The sequence below is a fragment of the Eubalaena glacialis genome, chromosome 3, assembly GCF_028564815.1.
Source record: "Eubalaena glacialis isolate mEubGla1 chromosome 3, mEubGla1.1.hap2.+ XY, whole genome shotgun sequence".
Lineage (NCBI taxonomy): Eukaryota > Metazoa > Chordata > Mammalia > Artiodactyla > Balaenidae > Eubalaena > Eubalaena glacialis.
Genome location: NC_083718.1, coordinates 194061385 through 194081776, shown reverse-complemented (window position 1 = coordinate 194081776; position 20392 = coordinate 194061385). Strand labels below are relative to the sequence as shown.

Sequence of the window (20392 nt, the reverse complement as noted above, 5' to 3'; positions counted from 1 at the left end):
CAGCCGGCTCTCCCACCCGCTTCTCACCTGGGTCACTCCACCCACAAGGGGCCCCTCGGCTGTTCTGAGCGCAGCCTGGTAGGAGCTATGACTCCCACTCCAGGCCCTGCAAGCAGGGGGCGGCGCTGCCCCTGGAGGGGTCTCATCACCCCTGCCCGCCGGGGCCTCCCCTTTTCCCTCACAAGGAGCAGAGCCCCAGCGCCCTCCTTGGGGCCCTCGGTTCCCCCAACCTTGGGACGGAGCTGCCGAGCCTGGGCGGGGGCCTGGTGCCGGGGGTGACGAGGCGACAGGGCCACCTCCCACCCCAGCTGCGCGTCGTGACGGTGCAGCATGTCCGCGCGGCGTGGCGCGGCCCCTGGGCGCACCGGGCCCGGCTGACAGCGGCTGTTCTCGTCCCGCGCAGAGAGCGTACTGCGGCCAGTGCAGTGAAAGGATATGGGGCCTTGCCAGGCAGGGCTACAGGTGCATCAACTGCAAACTGCTGGTCCATAAGCGCTGCCACGTCCTTGTCCCGCTGACCTGCAACAGGCATATGGTGAGTGGGGGCCAGGTACAGCCTGGGGGGGTGTCCACACTGCCCCAGGGACCCTCGACCTCCTTCTGTCCAGGTGGGGGGGCCCTGACACCGTCCCTGCCACCCGCGAGAGAGAGGAGGAGGCTCCCGTGGGCTGCAGAGTGATGGCCCAGGCCAGCGGTCCGGGTCGGGCCCTCTTCCTGAGCCCCGGGAGCCCCCAGCACTCTTGGGGGCCGCAGGGTCCACCAGTAGGGAGCCTCCGGGATTGTGACGTCAGCCGTGGAACCCGGAGCTGGGGCCTGACTGCAGGCGACGCGAGATGGGGGCTGGGGGCGGGAGAGAGGAGTCGGCGTCACCGTGTAAATACACGTGCTTTCTAAAGCACCTGCCGGGAAGGTCGCGGCCCGAGGGGCTGCGCGGTCACCTCGGCCTGTGGACTCACAGGTGACTCCAGTGCTCCTCTTCCCGTGTTCAGTGCGATGATGTAACAGTTGAATGATACGTGTCATGACGTGTGTTACAGTGTGTGTTACACAACAGGTGACTTACAAGTCTCCAGAAGCTCCGTCGTGGCGCCCGCCGGGTCACTGTGTTGCCGTCTCTCTGCAGGATTCTGTCATGCCTTCCCAGGAGCCTGCAGTGGACGACAAGAGTGACGACGTGGACCTTCCTTCCGAGGAGACGGATGGAAGTAGGGGCTGCTCGCCCCGCCCCCCCGGGAACACCTGCCCGCCTCCCCTTCCCCCCGGGCATCCTTCTAGATCCTCTCCTCTCGCCAGGGGCCAGTACCTGGGAGCATGTCCCGTGCTCACCGCGGGACCGGGGAGGGCTCTCAGGGCCCCCCTCATCCGGGTCAGAGGTGGGCAGGTGGCCTTCCCTGGGCGCCCACGTCTCTGTGTGCTGCCGCCTGGGGAGCCCGGGGCGGGGTTGCCCTCTGTGCCGACTTCGGACATTCTAAGAGGCACGTAGCGCAGCGGCCACCGTGGATACCCATCTCTGTGGAAAGGCCTGCTGTGCGCACAGCAGGCTACTGTGTAGTTCTTGAGTTTCAGTGGATTTTTTTTCTTTTTTCTTTCTTTCTTTTTTTTTTTTTTTTTTGGTTGAGGAGAGACTTTTTTTTAATGCTAAGAAGCATTCAGAGAGTGATCTTGAATACCAGTTGGACTGATGGCCCAGCTCTGAGCTTCTGCAGTTCTGTGCACTGTTACCAGGGTGTGCAAGGGCCCTAGCCCTCGTTTGATAAATGTGAGCTCCATCCCGTGGGATGGCAGGAGGCCACGGAGCAGAAAACCCTTAGCACAGCACCTCCTGTAAAGGAGACCCTTAACAAGTACCCAGCCACCCAGCCACCCATCTGCATACCGTAAGAACAAAGACTGGAAGGCTAGACACCAGAATCTTACGATCAGTCACCTCCAGAAGAATCACTAGGGAAACTTGTCACAAAGGCAGGTTCCCAGCCCCAGAAGTTCAGAGTCAGCAGGTCTGGGTGGGGCCCAGGAAGCTGCATTTTCTTAAGTCTCTAGTTGAGTCAGAAGTGGCTGCTCCACGCCTTCACCGTGAGCACCGGCTGGCCTGGCTGCCTGGCCTGGGCCACTGTGTCTCCACAGAGGGGCAAGGGCCGTGGGGGTCTCAGGCCACGTCCCTGACAACGCCTGTAACGCCCCTTTTTTCTTCCTCTCTTCACTAGTTGCTTATATTTCTTCAACCCGGAAACATGATAACATTGAAGATGAACCTGAGGTGAGTATAGCAGACGGCTCATCAGTATTTTCAGCGTCCTGTTTACAGGTGCATTAGCTCATTTCTGGGGCAGTCGTGGAAACTCGAATATGAACGAGGAGGGTTGGGGGGAGCACGGCCTTGCGGACATCGGGGATCGCGCACACTGAGGCTTCCAGGGCAGAGGTCTGTGAGGTCTTCCAGACATTTAGCACAGAGGTGTTCTCTGTACAGCCGAATGGGCAGAGAGCGAGTGAACGTGGCAGCACGTGAGCCGTTGCTGAATCTCAGAGGTGAGGATATGGTGCTCGCTGTACGTACTCTTTCACCGATGCAGAACTGGGCGTGAGGGGTCATTGGCTGAGTCTCTGTGAGCCCAAGCTGCAGGCCTGGTCTGAGCCTGGGTCAGGGGACCCCTCTGACCTCAGGATCATCTTCTGTCAAGGGTGGATGATGATTGCACCTTTCTGTGAGGGTAAACCGAGAGCATTTGTATAAACGCTTAGCACCATGCCCGGCGCACGGGAAGCTTTCCATGGCACTGACTGCCGGCGTGGCCATTTCCACATCAGTACAGGTGGCTCAGACCATCACGGTGGACCACAAGGGGCACACGTGACCTCCACAAAGGAAACCCCGTGCTCTTGTGCTTTGAGAGAAAGCGGGAAGGCTGGCCCCTGGGGGGTGGGCTCACTCTGACCTGGCTGTCACGCCCACTCCAGCACCCAGGTTCTTACATTTTCCGCGGCCGTCACCCTCCCCCGTGGCAGGTGTCCCCGTCTCTGGGACTCAGTGCCTTGTGTGGCAGGGACATTGGCGCCCACAGGCAGCTCTCACGGGCCCTCTGGTTTGGGGGGATGGGCTGTCCCGGGTGGGGGAGTCCGCCTGTCGGGCGGCAGTGAAGAGGGGTGGCGAGGACGCGGGAGATGACAGTGGGGAGATGACAGCTCCAGGAACAGGCCCTGCCGCCTTCACAGCTGGGTCTCACCAGGGCACATCCTTTATGAAGCCCCAGAGGCTGCTGCCCCGAAGGTTCGTGGGGGCCCAATCCTGGCACTGTCTTCTGCTGCGGGTGAGGCCTTCCCACATCCTCTCCACCCAGACGGCACAGCGGGTCCAGGGCTGACTCCTGAGCTGCAGTTTTTGTCAAACTTTATTTGCATAAAAGCCTGCCTTTATTTTCCGTGTGTGCTTTCCACACTACCAAGCAGCTCTGCAATTCTCAGCAGACACTGAGTGTCCTACAGTGTAACCCGGCTCTGACACCATCAACCGGGGGACAGATCCCCCAGGTCGGGGGCTCAGTCCCACAAGACGGACCCCTCCTCCCACTTTAGATGCCAGTTGCAAGTCCAGGTTGTCACCTGTGCTTCTGAGCGACTGGCTACAGATTGGAGGGTCCCACGACCCCCTCCTCAGGTTCAATTAATTTGTGAGAACGGCCCACAGGACTCAGAGAAACATTTTACTCACCAGATCACCGGGTTATATTAAAGGGTTGTAACTCGGGAACAGCCAGCTGTAGGAGGCGCACAGGGCAAGGTGTGGGGAAGGGGCGAGGGCTTCCATGGTCTCTCTGAGCGAGCGCCACTCCCAAATCTCCACGTATTCACCAACCGAGAAGCTCTCCAAACCTGTCCTTTTGGGGGTTTTACGGAGGCTTCATTACACAGGCGTGATGATTAAATCATTGGCCACTGGCGATGGAGTCAACCTGTAGCCCCTCTCCCCTCCTGGGAGGTCAGGGGATGGGACTGACCCTCTAATCCCAGGGTTGGTTCCCCTGGCAACCAGCTGCATCCTTAGGTGACCTAGAGGCTTCCCTGTAGTTGCCTCATTAACATAACAAAACACACCTTGCTGGCTCTCAGCACTTAGGAAATCCCCCCCAGGTTTTAGGAGCTGTGTGCCCGGAATGGGGCCCTAGAACAGATACGAACTTGGTGTTACAAATCACAGCATCACAACTGGACTCTGGGTGATAAATGAGGCTCAGGAAGTTGCGGTTCTGAGCAAGGACAGTTCCAGCTGGGGCTCAACCTCTGTGCACAGGACCTCAGGGAACAGCAGCACCTTGAGAGGCCACACCTTTCCCAGGGTCAGTGTCCCTGCCTGGACGTCTAGATCTTTCTACCTGGTCACTCTGTGTCTGGAGTGAGTCAGGAGCACTTTGTTACCCTCCCTCCACCAGAGGTAATTCTCAGGAGGGGAGCTTGTGCTCTTAACCAGTTGCCTTTCTCTTTCATCGTATATTGTTTCTAGTGGTACTTGCTTTGGCAGGTCTTTCCAGACATTAGCGAGTTATGCTTTGCAACCCCCCAGGGAGGGCCAGGTGGCCTTCCGGCCGCTGCACCGATGGCCGTGGGGTATGTGAGCCTGCGGCCACCTCCTCGGCCTGTCCAGGCGGGGCTGGCCCCGAGCATCCCTCCTCGCTTGCAGAGGGCCCACCGGTGGCTGATGACGGCTCTCGGATTTCCGGCCCCTTCCACCAGAAGCTCTTGGGGTTTGCTCCTGGGTGGCGTGGGGGTGGCGGCCTTTGGGACGGAGAGTCAGGACTTGTGAGCAGGACGGGGCTCTGGGCTCCGGGGCACGGACGCCACGTCTTCCCCCATCCCGCACGAGTCCCCTTCCCGCTTTCTCCCATTTTGTCCTCCCTCCCTCAGGACCTCAAGCCGGTTATCGATGGGATGGACGGGATCAAAATATCTCAGGGGCTCGGGCTGCAGGACTTCGACCTGCTCAGGGTCATCGGGCGCGGGAGCTATGCCAAGGTCCTGCTGGTACGGCTGAAGAAGAACGATCAGGTCTACGCCATGAAGGTGGTGAAGAAGGAGCTGGTCCACGACGACGAGGTGAGGGCCCGCCTACTCGCTTCTTCGGATGGAAGTCAGCGCACGTAACCAAGTTTGCCACTTGACTGCTTTCAAGCGCACGGTTCAGTGGCGTTTAGCGCATTCACGGTGTTGGGCCACCCTCGCCACCACCCCGCTCCACACCTGCTCATCCCCCAAAAGGCCGCCCCATCCCCGTGAGCAGTACCCCCGGCCCCCTCCCCGGCCCCTACGGCCGCCCACTGTCTCCGTGGATTTGCCTGTTGTGGACACTCTGTGTAAGTGGAACCGTGCGTTATGGGACCTTCTGTGTCTGGCTTCTCTCACGGAGCGTCGTGTTCTCAAGGTCCATCCACGTGGTAGCGGGTGTCTGCGCGTCCTTCCTTCCTTTTTAGGCCTCGGCCATGTTGCGTTTTACGGATCAACCCCGTCGGGCTTCTCTGTTCACCCGCTGACGGGCACTGGGCTTGTCTCGCTGCTTGAGTCGCACTGCTTGAGTCGCGCTGCCGTGAACGGCTCTGTGCGGTTATTTGCTTGAGTCCCTGTTTCCACTCCTCCTGGGTGTTTACCCAGGAGGGAAACTGCTGGGTCATAGGGTAATTCTATGTTTACCTTTTTGAGGAACAGTTAAACTGTTTTCCATGGCAGCTGTGCCATCTTACATTCCCAACAGCAACGCGTGAGGTTCCCGATTTCTGCGCATTCTTGCCGATGCTTGCCATTTTCTATTTTTTGGCCATCGCTGTCCTAGTGGGTATGAAGTGGCTTTGATTGACGTTCCCATAGTGACAGTGTATTGAGCTCCTTTTCATGGGCATCTTGGCTTGACGTACTTTTGACCTGTTTCTTTAACCCCTGAACGGGGGTGACGTCCCTAAGCAGAGAGCTGACTTCACAGGGAGCAGTCACTGTTACGGTGCAGCCGCCGCTGACCCCTGAGGCCACTTGGCGCCCGTGGAGCGGGGGCCACGGGCGGGCTCCCCGGCCCAGCTCGCAGTTCAGAGGGCAGAGCGGGGCTGCACCGAGCCCCCGCCTGTCCTCCCGGCGAGCGCGTTTGTGCAGTGCTCACCCCGCCCAGCTGGCCCCTCAGCCCTGGGCGCTGAGCTCACAAGTGAGTTGGGACATCCGTGCCTCACAGCTGAGGAAGCGGAGGCCCCGGGAAGTGCGGGGTCCGGCTGGCATCTTCGCTGCCGGTTGCAGCCCCGCAAGAGGATTCCAAGCCCCTTCCCAGCCTGCGGCCGGCTGGAGGGTTGATGGTGTGTGAGGGCCGGTTTCTAGAACGCTGAGAGGAGAGGCCTCCAGAGAGCGTTACTGCTGTGGTCGCTGTCGGCATCTTCGCACGTGGCCGTGACTGGAGCTCGGACTTGGAGGTGGTCTCAGGGGAGCGAGACCCTAGGATCTGGCGCGCGGGCCAACTGTGCGTTTGTGAGAGGCCCTGCCGTCCCGTGGTCCCCGTCCCAATCCCAGGAACCTGGGAACGGGACCTTATCTGGGGAGATGTAATTACAGATCCTGCGGCGGTCATGCTGGATTAGCTGGGGGACCCTAAGTCCAGTGACGAGTGTCCTTTTAGAGAAAGGCAGGGAAAGATTTGAGACAGGGAGGAGGAAAAACACACACAGAGAAGTCACTGTGAAGACAGAGGCGGAGAAGGGCCAGAGTCCCCTGGAGGTGCAGGAAGGACCCTCCGCGGGGCCCTGGGCAGGCGCGGGGCCCTGGGCAGGCGTGGGGCCCTGCCCACACCCTGAGCCCAGAGGCTTCTGCATCAGAGCAGCGAGAGGACACAGTTTGGAGGATTTAAGTCCCGAGGTCTGTGGCGCTTTGTTAAAATAGCGTGGGGAGTCCGGCAGGCGGGAGGCAGGTGGACCCGGGGGCATGGAGGAGGAGGCATCGTGCACCCACCAGCATTTCCTTCGTGAGCACCCGGGTGGCCAGGTGCCTGGGAGAACAGACGCAGGGACAGTCAAGGGCTCTGTTTGAGGCCGGCTCTGCGCATGAGACGCTGAGTGGGGACACCAGGTGGCCATTGCACGAACGAGTGGAGCTGGGGGAGGTGGGGCTGGTCAGACGGAGCCATGCCACCCAGGGCGTCCCCGGGAGCGAGGGGCAGAGGGGTCAGGACCCAGCCCCAGGACGAGGAACCCAGACGGTCTTTGGCCACCAAAGGGATGCCCACTGAGAGTCTGCTCATTTTTCCAGAAACCTTCAGGGGAAAGCAGGCTACTTCGGACACATCCCGTTCCCTCTCACTTCCCAACCCCTGAGACAAGAGGTTTAACCCGGGGAATTTGGGGAATCTCGTCCGACTCTGCTTTCTGGGATTGTAATGGAACCACAGCTGAGACTCTCAAGCTGAGTTTTCCCCAAGTTCCAGTGTGGATTGGGAGGGAGATAGCCCTGCCGTGGGAGCTGGTGCTTGGGAGATGGGTGTGGGGTGTTGGAGAAACCTCCACTCTCTGTTTCCTCCTGTCTTAAGTGGAGATGATAATACAGACTTTCCAAGGCTGCCACGGGCAGCACATGGGGCAGTGCGGGAGAGCCTGTAACCCAGAGGCCAGTGCACAGCTGGTGATGGTGGCTTTGGTGATGGTGGTAGAAACGGTGAGAAATGTTGATGGTGATAGGTGACAGGTAACGATGCTGATGGTGGTGGAGATGGTGATGGTGGTGGAGATGGTGATGGTGGTGGAGATGGTGATGGTGGTGGAGATGGTGATGGTGGTGGAGATGGTGATGGTGGTGGAGATGGTGATGGTGGTGGAGATGGTGATGGTGGTGGAGATGGTAATAGAGGATGGGGAATGATGGTGATGGCGCTTGTGGTGATGATAATGAATGATAGTGGTGATGATGATGGTGATGGTGATGATATGATGGTGGTGGTGGTGATGGTGATGATGGTGGAGACGATGAAGGTGAAGGTGGCAGATGGTAATGGGTGACAGCGGTGGGGATGGTGATGGTGGTGGGCAGAACTTCTCAGCGGGCGTTTTCTTTTCCTCTCTGCATTGTCTTCCCTCAAGCAGAGTTGACATTCCTTTCTTGCCTCCCCTTCTCCAGGATGCCTGTGAAGTGTTCACACTCCCTGGCTTCTATTTCAGGATATTGACTGGGTACAGACAGAGAAGCACGTGTTTGAGCAGGCATCCAGCAACCCTTTCCTGGTCGGCTTACACTCCTGCTTCCAGACAACAAGTCGGTAAGAGAAAGGGGGTGCTTCTGGGATTCTGCTGCTTTCTGATCTGAACCGTGTGGAGGCTGTGTTGTCGTGAGGTTTCTGCTGTCGTCTGTAGGGTCCTCCTGTTTGCAAGTATGGGGGCTTTTTGGTTCCTCAAACTAGCTTTGTTGTTCTCATTGGCTGGTGTCATGTTAAGTAAATTTCATACAAAAGAAGCTAAATTCTTTAATTCTGTTTACAAATTATTTATTGAACGCATCCCACTGATACAAGCATGGGATCAGGTATTGGGATGCCACTGTGAATGGGAGGCCTGTCTTTGTGCTTATGGATCTCACTGATTAGTGGAATAAATGAATAAATACTAAACAGCCTCACTCTGAAGCTTTGTACATATTAGAATTCTGCTTTAAAAAGGTTTGGAACTACTGGTCTAGGATATTCAACGTATACTCAGTTTGGAATTTTTTTGGCCAGATGAGTTGAACTCACACAGTTTGTTTACTTGAAAAGTTACTATGTTCTGGGTCGGGGTGCTCAGGACCCACCCCCAGGTTCGGTGACTTAGGAGAACTTGCAGGACACGGCACATCATCAAACTCAAGGCTAAGGCTTACTGCTGTGAAAGGATGTAAAGGGAAACGATGCACGGGGTAAAGTCGGGAGGAAACCAGGCATGAGCTGCCCGGAGTCCCGCCCTGTGGAGTCCCACAGGACACCCTGAATTCCTCCACAGGGAATTGTGAAACTCGGGGTTTACTGGGGGCGGGTCACATAGGCACCTCTACCTAACACGTGCCAAAGTCCCAGACTCCCGGCGAGCAGCAGGTGTTAGTGTAAACCGTGTTGTTTGTGCAGTGTGATCACGGTGAGGCACACTTATCGCTTGGGGAAGTTTTATGTCAGCGCAGGGAGCCGGTGACCGAGCGAGGGCCCGACTCTGCTAGGACCCAGCGTGCAGGCAAGCCTCTCTGCACGACGGTCTCCGTCCTGCTCTGCTCGGGGCTTCGTTGTGATCACAGCAGTGACTCACCCCCCGACACCCCCCGCATCCACCCCCACCTCTCCCCATCTTCAGTCCCCTGTTCCCACCGGAACTGGCGTTGCCCCCTCCCCAGATCTCAGTGATTCTGCCTCCTGAGTGGGTCTCAGACCCTCCCTTTCCCCCTGAGCCCCAGCTGCAGCCTCCTCGGGGCGTCCGGTCCCTGGGGCGCCAGGCTGTCAGTTCCCCCACGTTGGAACTGAGCCATGTTTCGAGAACACAGATCTGAAGTATCCATCACCTGCTTCAGAGCCCCCCGACCACTTTCCCAGTTGCTTCTGGGAGACAGTCCAGGCTCCTAGGCGTGTGGACGAGGCCCCTGCAACCAGGCTGCCCCTGGGTCCCTCTGTCCATCTTTGCCGCCCTGTCTGCCAGGCCCCTTTCCTCGCCTCCTCTTCCCCCGCTCGGGGCTCCGGGAGGGCCCAGCAGTAGTGTCCAGTGCACTTTCCTCACCTCTCTTTGGCTCTGACCAGTCTCTTGGGATTATGGGGCACGCCCGAGGGAGGGTGTCCCCCCAAACCCACGCTTCCTAAACGTATAGTGAAACGAGGCTTGCTGTGTTTTTCAGTTAACTTTACTGTACGAACTTGTAGGGTGTGGATGTACAAGGGTCAGATATTTCAGCCTCACTTCCAGCTCTGTTGCCCGCCGGCTCACGTGTTCCCAGGTGCGTTAAGGTTAGAACTGGAAAAAAAAAATCATCCTGTAGGTGTTTCTGTGTGAGCCCTACGATGCAGGTGCGCACCGTAGCGCCTTTCCAAACTGACGTGAGGAGATGTGTTCCGGCCTTCACATTCACGGCCGGGAGGCATCCCAGGAATCAGTAGCATCCGTGTCTAGTTCCTTTGCCTCCCCCTTTTATGGAATCCGTCAGTGACGTCTAGAAGCACCTGAGACCTGGTTAGTCAGGATAGGGTGTCTTTCCGGGCAGTTTCCACGTGCCTGCTTTGACGCCGGTTTACGATATATGCCTGTCCCCCATCACCCACGGTGTGAACTCCCTAAGAGCAGGGCTGGGGGGGGGGGTGTTTTTGTGCTCCCAGCAGTTGGTTCATACCTGGCACCTCGTAGGCAGTTGTGGTGTTAAAGGATAATTTTTTAAAGGTACAGTCATGTCCTTGGTACAGATATAAAGTGAGCATGTGTCAGCATTTATGTGACTCGTCAGAGGTTACAGCCCGCTCACAGGAGAATTCAAGATCCCGCACACGTCGGGTGACGGGGACCCTGGGACTGGTCGATGCCTGGTGCCGAGCCGGCTGGGAGGCCGGGAAGGGCCCCACCAGTCAGACTCCCTTTGCGAGTCTGTGGATGGCATTGTTGGTACGGAACCCACCCGGTTGGAAAGTGGCTCAGAGACGGAGGGAGACCCCGGAAGCCGTGCCCTGGGAGGGTGGTGCCAGCAGAGCCTGGTTCCTCCGGAGACCCCGTCCTCATTTCAGTCTTTCAAAGCCTTTTGTGGTTCTCCTGACAGCAGTACCAGCAGAGGCTTGGAGCCGACAGCTGGGCTTCAAGTGCCAGCCCCCCCTTACTGTCCGGGCGACCTTGCACAGGGCACCCTCTCTGGGCCCCATCTCAGCCCTGGGACAGGGAATGGCAGGGATGCCCACCTCAGGGGCTGGCTCTGGGTCCGTCAGTTAAACGTGTACAGCCAGGAAGGCCCCGCTCCCGGGGAACTGTGAATAATGTGAGCTTCGGCTGAAAGGGCCTTTCTTCCTGGGGGCGCTGGGCCTCGGAACAAACAGACGCAACCTCGTGTCTGAGCCCCCGAGGACACAGGAACCAGCAGCTGCCCTGCCCCACGTGGGGCGGCTGTCAGCACCACGCCCACTGCTGCTGGTGAGGGAGGAGCGTGGCCACTAGGACCCCTGGGCGGACTGGAGACGGAAACTGGGAGGCTGGGTGGGCAGGGTGGCGGCGGGGACGTGGCTGGGATGGGCGTGCGGGCCACCTCGACCCTTCCTGTGGGCTCCTCGCCGCGCCGCCGCCCCGAGGGCCTGCCGTGGTGCCAGGAGCCGGCGCAGCCCTTGCAGCGCCACCAAACACAGCGGACACCCGCTCCACTCCGGAGCTGTGCCCGCGGGCCGCCACCAGCAAAAATCTGGTAAATAAGACGCAGTTTCTCACAAGCAGTTATCAGAAGGGGGTCTCTGGATGGGAAGAAAATAAGCATTTCTTTTTTCTCCCCAAATCCAGTAGTGCCATTCGGCTCTGCCGTGTTCCATGTTCACTCGTGGACGTGGAATCCCGAACATTACAGTCGTCATTAATGTCGCCACGTGTATACACAGGGTACAGAGCACCACGTGTGTACAAATGTATGCAGATGGTACAGTGGGGTTTTATTTTTATTTTTAATTTTTTATAAATGTATTTATGTATGTATGTATTTATTTATTTTTGGTTGCTTTGGGTCTTCGTTGCTGCGTGCGGGCTTTCTCTAGTTGCGGCGAGCAGAGGCTACTCTTCATTGCTGTGCACGGGCTTCTCACTGCGGTGGCTTCTCTTGTTGTGGAGCACGGGCTCTAGGCGTGCGGGCTTCAGTAGTTGTGGCGCGTGGGCTCAGTAGTTGTGGCTCGCAGGCTCTAGAGCGCAGGCTCAGTAGTTGTGGTGCACGGGCTTGGTTGCTCCACGGCATGTGGCATCTTCCCGGACCAGGGCTCAAACCCATGACCCCTGCATTGGCAGGCAGATTCCTAACCACTGCGCCACCAGGGAAGTCCCACAGTAGGGTTTTAGTATAAAATAAACATCTGTGTTACGGAAAAACCATCATTCATATCCACACAGCCCATCTTTTCTAAACAACAGCCAAAATTACTACGAAATGGCCAAAACAGGGGAAACTGCTTCATTTTAAGCTATTGTGGGGAAAATGGGTGATCGAGAGATGGTAGCTGAAAATCTATTTCTCCCTCTCCCCAACCCCCCACTTTAGATTGTAGTTTGGGGACCTTTTTCTCGGTTCTGTGTGATCTCAGATCACAGATGAGCAAGCCACCAGTAAAATATTTACAGTCAACTTGCTGTTCTGAAATAAAACCTTTTAACCGTTGGCCCAATTGGTTATCTATGTTCATCTACGGACGCGGATGCTTCTTACCCTTTAAAGAAGAACAAAGCGGTTGTGCCTTGTTTGCAGTGCCCACTTAGACACTAAACTCAGTTCTTCCTGGTTCCTGGTGGCTTTGAGATGTGAACGCCTTGTGTGTTAGGCTTTGTAAATCGCACCTGAGGACTTAGCTGCAGCTCTGGAGAGACCTCAGCCTGGACGGGGTCCCGGGGCCCCATACAGGGGGGCCACAGCGCGCACGTGCACCCTGGGAACACCGTCAAGGTGGGGTGGGGGCAGAGCCCACGAGGGACGGTCGCACGGGTGTGTCCCAGGGGAGGCGGCTGTGCCGGGGAAGGATAAGGAAGGGCTTGCCGATGGGACGGCTTCCGAAAGCACCACGATCCTCAGCCGGGGACGCAGGACCGGCTGGGCGAGGAGGCCTGAGGGAGGCCTAGAGGGAGACGAGGACGGTGAGTTTGCCCAATGCCAGGGAGAGCGTGGCAGGACTGACGAACGCTGGGCGCTGCTGGGGCAGCAGGCGGGGTCCGACGTGGAGAGCTGGGGGCGCGGGGGGAGCACGTGTCCAGTGGGCGGTGTGGACATGGGGCTGGGAAGCGGGAGCCGAGGGGGAGCCGGGGCCATGTGTGTTGTCGCCACGGTGAGAAGCAGGTAGGCCTGCGGTGAGCAGACCCAGGGCCCAGTCTGACCTCCGCCCGCTCCTGATGGAGGGTCAGGGAGATCCGGTTCCTGGGGGCCCTGGTGATAGTCACGGGACACCTGTGACCGCTGCGCGAGGATGCATCCACGGGGCCGTGCACGCGGCAGGAATCATCCGCGACCTTGAGGGGCAGGTGCTCCCTCCTTGGGAACGTGAGTCACTGTACTTTCCAAAGGCAGTAAATTTGTTCCAGTCATAATTTAAACCCAGAATAGAAAGCGCGGTGCTGAGTGACAGTGGGCGTGGGCGGAGCCACGTCAGCCTCTGTTCTCCACCTGGATCCCCTTCATCCCCTAAAATGGTCCAAATGCAGCCCTGACCCCTCAGGCTACCAAGCAGGACCCCTCGGGCTAGACTGCCCGGCACGAGGGCGCACGTGGGGAGAAGGGACCCCCCGTTGGAAGTGAGTCGAGACTCACCGGAACACTCCGGAGGTTTCAGGACCTCGCTGTATTTTTCCATCGTGTGGGTGGACTGCACTCTCTCTGGAAACCCTGTGGCAGCCGTTGTGGATCACCCCACAGCCCCGGACAGTGAGGGACCCTTGGGGCGTGGCCTCTGTCCGCCTAGCCCAGGGGCCTGAGTCCTCCTGCTGCTGTGCCCACACACAGCCTTCACTGAGTGTGATTCCTTCTTTCTTCCTAATCTGGAGGTGACTGACTGCTTTCAGACCAGGGCAGGTGGGTGGCGGGGACGTGTTATTGCCGTGTGCTTGGGGACGGATGTGCACGGGCGGGGGACATGCTCTCCATGAGCTGGCGTCCTTGGACCATCCCGTGAGGATGCGGTGACCCCGGTGCCCCATGCAGCCACTGCCTGACTGGGCTGACGTCCTGTGCAGCTGCATGCCTCCCCTGGACGGGGCCTCGCTAGAGCCGGGCACGGGGGCTCCTTCTGTCGAAGTAGCTGTCAGGACCAGACCTGAAATTGTGCTTTTGCCGACTATTAAATGACATCAGAAACCACGTAAAAGGGTAGCTCCTTTTTTTTAAAAAAAACTTGTCGCAATTTTGAAACGCAGGAAAGTGAAAGGAGGAGCTTTTGTGCACACTCCCTGGTCTTATCATTGACACGTTTTGCTGCTTGCTTTTCCTTTTTGCTGTTTATTTCTCCATGTGGACTTTGGAATCGACCTGTCCAGCTCCGGAAAGGAAGACAGGGCATCCTTAGGATGCAGGCGCTTCCTACTCAGTCACGTGGTTTCCCTTTTCATCTGCTCTTTTGGGAGATCTTAAAGTTTTTCTTCATGCAGAGTTTTCAGTTCCTCGCTTAATTTTTGTCCTGAGTGTTTCTCTCTTCTGTTTCTACTATAAGTGAGGTCTTTTCTTCCATTAAAGCAACAAGCAACGTAATGTGGTTTCTGCACATTGATTTCGGGCCCTTTGCCTCATGATTCTCTTTCTCCAGTAAATTTCAGGTGGTTTTCTTGGATTTCTGAATGTGCAGTGATAACATCTGCAGACGATGCTGTTACCCACTCCTTACCAATTCGTGCCCCTGTTCATTTCTATCTCTAATGACATCAGCCAGTACCTACCGCATTTGGGGACTGGTGGTGGTGGGCAAACCTGTCCCCTTCCTGACCCCAAGGGAACGCGTCTGGTGTTGGCACTGAGAGCCCAGCGCCAGCTGCTGTGGGCCAGTGGGGTGTCAGGAACGCAGAACCAGACCGCGCTGGCATTCCAGTCAGATGTGTTGGCGTTTGCTACAGCAAGGGGCCCGGGGGCATCAGGGGAGGGAGGGAGCAGCAGGGACCAGGGTCTCCACCTGCGGCCATCGCCCTGGGTTCTGGGTCCACAGGGGCCCCGTCTGACAAGGCTGGAGGCTAAGGAGGTGCTGCCCCTGCCTGGCTTTTGGGAAGAGGATCACCCGCCACGGACTCCTGGACCCCATCATCCCATCTCCCCCAGAGCCTCAGAAACGCAGCTCAAAGACTCCCAGACCCAGCAGTGGGGAGGTTACAGACATGCCAATAACCGGCATGGAGTTACAGTTTGTCTGAAGGAAGTTTACACCTCTTTTTATTTTATTGTCAAGAAAGAATATGGAATGTTTCCAAAGGTCTTCTCACCATTTATGGAGGTGATTGTTATGATTTTTACTCCTCCGGGCCTCCTAAAATGATGAATTGTATCATTATAACATATTTCCCAGGGTTGAACTCTCCTTGAATTCCTGGGGAAACGCATGCCTGGTCTTAGTGTACAATTCTGTTAATGTGCTTTTGAATTCAGTTTTCTGATCTTATTTAGGAGTTTTTCATTGATGTTGATATTGATGTCTGATCCACCTATAGTTCCCCTTATACAATCTTTATTAGATTTTTGCCTTTTCCTTATTTTTTTACTCTCTGGAACATTCTAAATCTCATTGAAATGATCTCTTGGCAGGATTCCCTGAATCTGCTGGGGCCTAGGGTGTTTCAGAGGGCAGCTTCCCTCTCTCCACCACCCAATTGTGTTTGCTGTAATTTTTATGTTTTTTAGGTGTGCCATCCTCATGCTGGTCCTTCTGTAGCTGCTTCGCCGTTTTGGTCTCTCCTACTTTGCTCGATTTCATCCTGAGGCATGACTCACGAGTCTGGGAAGGGCTAGGGTTCACGTTCCGTGCGTCCTTCACGTGTGAGAGCCCAGGCGCTTGAGCCAGGCTTAGCCAGGTCCCCTTGCCCTCGAACACAGGCGGGTGCTTGGTGGTGTGTCCGTCCAGCACTCATCGTCCATGGGGAGATGGAGACAAGCTGTTCATCCCCCCGCTCCAGGAGGAGGTTTTTCTGGGCCTGGAGTTGCCAGCTTCCCTTTTCTGTTGGCAGCTGTCCCAGAGCCGTGGGCTCTGTCTGGTTTGCATGCTCACCGTGATAGCTGTGAGCATCCTTCTGAGTCAGGGTTTTGGTTCTGACCATGTCTGTCCTGGGGCTCGCCTTGTGTTTCTGATTTGTGTTTTCATTAGGGAATGAGGGTGGTCTCTTCTGAGATGCTCCCTTTGGCCCTCAGCCTCCTTTCCTGTCTGTCGTTCATTGTCGGGAGCCCAGGTGCTTGTCTGGTTCCTCTTTTCCTTTCTTCTGTCCCTGAGCTCCTCTGGGGGGCAGCCACCCCTGTGATGGGGGGTCGGTAACTGGGGGTGGGGCTCCAGGCGTGGGTTCTGGATTCATCCAAATCACCCGGTATCAGATCTTATTAGACAGTAACTGTGTGATCCTGGGAAAGTTATTTCACCTCCCAGTGCCTCAGTGTCCCTGTCTGTAAAATAGGGAAACTCCTAGAGCCTACTGCACGGTTCTCAGGTTAAGTTTTATACACAGATGTGCTTGGAATAGTGCCTGACGTTTTGTGAGGGCTGTAAAAGCTGCTGTTCTTGTTATTTTTTACACCAGGGGTCGACACTTTTTTTCAAAAGACCAGATAGTAAGTATTTTCACCTTTGAGGGCCACACGGTCTCTGTGACAGCTACTCACTGGGGTTCGGACAGACAAAGACAGTGTTCCGATAAAGCTTTATTGACAGACATGGGTGGGGGGCCAGATGCAGCCAGCTGCTGGTGTCCATGTGGCATTACCTCTTGATCTCAGCACACTGTCCCATGCCATCAGTGTCCCCTCTGAGCGAGGTATGGGGCTGGTGGTTTTTTTAATATATGTATATATAAATTTGTTTATTTTGGGCTGCATTGGGTCTTTGTTGCTGCACGCGGGCTTTCTCTAGTTGCAGCGAGCGGGGGCTACTCTTCGTTGCGGTGCGCGGGCTTTTCATTGCAGTGGCTTCTCTTTTTGCGGAGCACGGGCTCTAGGTGCACGGGCTTCAGTAGTTGTGGCACACAGGCTCAGTAGTTGTGGCACTTGGGCTCAATAGTTGCGGCGCACGCGGCATGTGGGATCTTACCAGACCAGGGCTTGAACCCACGTCCCCTGAATTGGCAGGCGGATTCTTAACCACTGCACCACCAGGGAAGCCCGGGGCTGGTGTTTTATCCCATGGGGGCTGTGGGGAGGTAGGGGCCTGGCCTGACTCATCCCCGAGCTGAGGAGAGCATCTCCCATGCAGACGGGGCCACGGTCCCCTCTTCCCCTGCCCCCGGCGCCCTCAGCCATCGGACAGGCCCCACATCCCAGGTTTTCCTCAGGTGATGGGGGACAGGCACGTAGGGCCGGCTTCTGGCCTCTGCTCCTGCCCTGGTCCCAGCCTGTGAGTTGACTGTGGTGTTTACTCCCCTTTCTGTCTCCAGCTCTTGATGAATCCTGTTTTGCGAGGTTTTACTATATTTTGCACATTTTGTTAAGTACCGAGGAAACGTAAGCTGCTGTCTCAGCCCCAGGGGTGGCTTCTTTCCCATCCTGGCATCACACACGTGCCAACTGTGGCTGCGCCCCAGGGGCTCACGTGCAGGGACGCGGGAGGCCCGACATGGCAGAGCCCCGGGCGTGAAGCCCAGAGACGGCCTTCAGCTGCACTTGGCCATGGACATCGGGGCGTTTTGTCACAGCAGCCAGCTCGTCTGAGTCACACAAAGCATTGTCATCAGAGTGAGTCAGCCCCTGACGGCTCTGGTGGGGTTTTGCTCTAAAGAAGTGTTGAAAGTAGCACACCTGAAACTAACACAACACTGTAAATCCAGTATACTCCTGTAAAAATTAAAGAGGAAAAGTGAAATGTTGGAAGTAGTATTAAGATTTATTTGTAGAATGAAAAAATCTTTAGATATACAGTTGCTTTAAGGAAAAAAAACATCTTGCTCTGTTCTTGTAGCTGATCAGTTTCACGAATTAAATAAATTCCTTGATCAGCAAGTTACCTGAGACCCGGGTCCCCAGGCGACAGCCACAGACCAGCTGAACATGTCCCTGCCTCCATGCGTAGAGATGTGGCTTCTCTTGAAACTCCCTTGACGGGCTTTCCCCTGGATACAGAAAGGAAACTACCATTGCTTCTTCTTCTCTGGGTGCTTAAATGTCCCCTTAAATTTCTTCTGCTCCCTAAGCCATCGTGTCGGCGTCTGTCTCTAGCATTGGCGTATTTCTTTCTTTTCTCTGGAATGGCGTTGCTTTCTGTCCCTGTGTGGGCGGCCACATCCGTTTCCTGGGGAGCACCCACGTTGGGGTGAACACACCTCCTGGGGCTGCTTGATTCCGGGTGCTGGTGGCAAATACCGTCCTGTGCTTTGATGTCACAGAGTTGTTAGTAAATGCTTTTTTTAAAAACCGTGTGGTCTTAGGCCTCTCCCCAGGGGTCGAGGACCTGCATAGCACTTCCCTCAGGGTAGCTGCCAGGATTAGACGTGCACACGTGTTGGAATAGTGCCCGACGGTCAGCGGGGGCTGTACAGCTGTCGTTCGTCCTTGCTGTTTGTAGCGGATCGGCAAGCTTTTTCCGTCTCTCACCTCTGTTGTAGTGTGAAAGCAGCCACAGGCAAAATGTGCGTGAGTACAGTCTGCCTGCAAAACGGGCGGACCCGTGTCAGAGCCAGGGTTCCTGGACCCTTTCCGAGAGCATCCTTTGGAGGCAGGGGAGCCGCCCCGCCCCCACAGAGGAGCTGGGTTTTCTCCAGGATGACAGGGAAGGCTCTGGCTACCCACCCAGTGGTCAGGCTTTTGTCTCCATTTCTGCTATTTATGTATTTAGGAGTTGTTTCTAGTCTTAATATGTAATCAGAGACTTGGAAGGCGATTTGCAGCTCGTTCACTTGCTCCGTGTTAAAGTACGTCATCACTGAATCAGGGATGCAGACAGGCTGGGGGGCCAGCGGGTTTGCTCCCCTCCCTCTGTGCTCCCAACTCTCCAAAAGCGCCCAGAGGAGCCGCTGACCTAAAAATCCACGAGCTGCCCTCAGCAGGGTATTTCTGGAAAATCGTGTGTGAATTTAATTTTGAAAATGGAACCTTATTAAATGCGGGAAGGATCTTATCAGAAAAGAAACCACATGGTAAATGGTAAATTGTTTGGAGACTTGAGGGGCCCTGCCTGCATCCAGAGGACGGATCTGTCAATCACAGGGATCCTCCCGCCGGAGGCCCCGACCCCGCTGCCCCCAGCCCCCTCCTGGAGGGCAGCTGGCATCGCCGACTCCCTGTGGCCAGGTCAGCGAGCCTGACCCTCCGCCTTGGGACCTGCTGTTCAGGGAGGGTCCGGGAGGGTCCCACCCACTCCTTCCCCTCCTGGCTGCCCAGCCCACTGGCGATCTTGTGGCCTCTGCCTCAGGCCCTCCTGGCCAGCGCACCTGTGCTCTCACCTGGGCACCTCCTCCCCCTCCGCCTGCCCTTCCCCACTCCCTGGCGTCCATCCAGACAGCAGCCAGAGGGTCATTCGCATCACCTGGCTTGTGCACCTGCCCTTCTGGCTTCTCCTGCCGAGCCGGGCCCCTTGGCCTACGGGGTGGTCCCTCAGCTCTCTGCCCTCCCCCGTGGCCCCTCCCCATCCCCCCACCATCCGGGCTTCTGCTCCCTGGGGAGGCCTTCTGCGGCCACCCAGCCACGTAGTGCCCTCCCTGCCCCAGTGGGCCTCCGGCCACCAGCCCTGCCTTATTTTTACCTTTTTTAACCAAAGGCAGGCCTGGCACCCTGGGAGAACAAATAACTGTGTTGGATGCAGCGAGTGGTGAACGAGAGTTTCTCTCCGGAGTTTTACTGCATCGGAGTCAGAGCTGAGCGGCTTCCCCCTGACCCCAGAGTGGGGCGGGCAGCCCCGGTCACCGCCTTCCCTGGGCCTCTCAGGAGGGTGACCGGCCAGAGAGGGGGACCCCTGGGGGTCCCGGCCGCGCTTGTGACCCTGGCCTCCCCGCCATGTGTCCCGCAGGTTGTTCCTGGTCATCGAGTACGTCAACGGGGGTGACCTCATGTTCCACATGCAGAGACAGAGGAAGCTGCCCGAGGAGCACGCCAGGTGGGTGCAGCAGGGGGGGGGGGACCGGGAGGGTGTGGGGGGAGTGGATTTGGGCAGCCGGGGGTGGCGGGGGCGGGGGGGGAGTGGATTTGGGCAGCCGGGGGTGGGGGGGGGCGGGGGGGAGTGGATTTGGGCAGCCGGGGGGGGGGAGTGGATTTGTGCAGCCGGGGGGGCGGGGGGGGAGTGGATTTGTGCAGCCGGGGGCGGGGGGGGAAGTGGATTTGTGCAGCGGCGGGGGGGGGACCGGGGGGGGCGGGGGGGAGTGGATTTGGGCAGCCGGTGGGGGGACGGGGGGGGCGGGGGGGAGTGGATTTGGGCAGCCGGGGGCGGGGGGAGACCTGGGGGGGGCGGGGGGGGAAGTGGATTTGGGGAAGGGGCACAGGGGGTCACTGCCTCCTTCCAGGGGCCAGGCCAGAGCCGGGAGGGTCCTGGGAGTGGCCGACCCCCCGGAGCACTGTGTGT

General features: G+C 57.3%; 1 protein-coding gene across 3 annotated transcripts in view; it reads left to right on the top strand.

The window, feature by feature from the left end:
* The window catches only part of PRKCZ (protein kinase C zeta), a 99165-nt gene that overhangs the window by 71404 nt on the left and 7369 nt on the right, over nt 1-20392 (top strand). For 2 of the 3 annotated variants that reach the window (XM_061185118.1, XM_061185119.1), the window contains 6 exons: nt 404-535; nt 1124-1205; nt 2205-2257; nt 4900-5088; nt 8169-8266; nt 19844-19930. In XM_061185118.1, the coding sequence (XP_061041101.1) occupies nt 404-535; nt 1124-1205; nt 2205-2257; nt 4900-5088; nt 8169-8266; nt 19844-19930 (641 nt within the window). Of the gene's footprint in view, nt 1-403; nt 536-1054; nt 1206-2204; nt 2258-4899; nt 5089-8168; nt 8267-19843; nt 19931-20392 lie in introns of all 3 variants that reach the window. The other variant, XM_061185117.1, reaches the window with a different exon arrangement.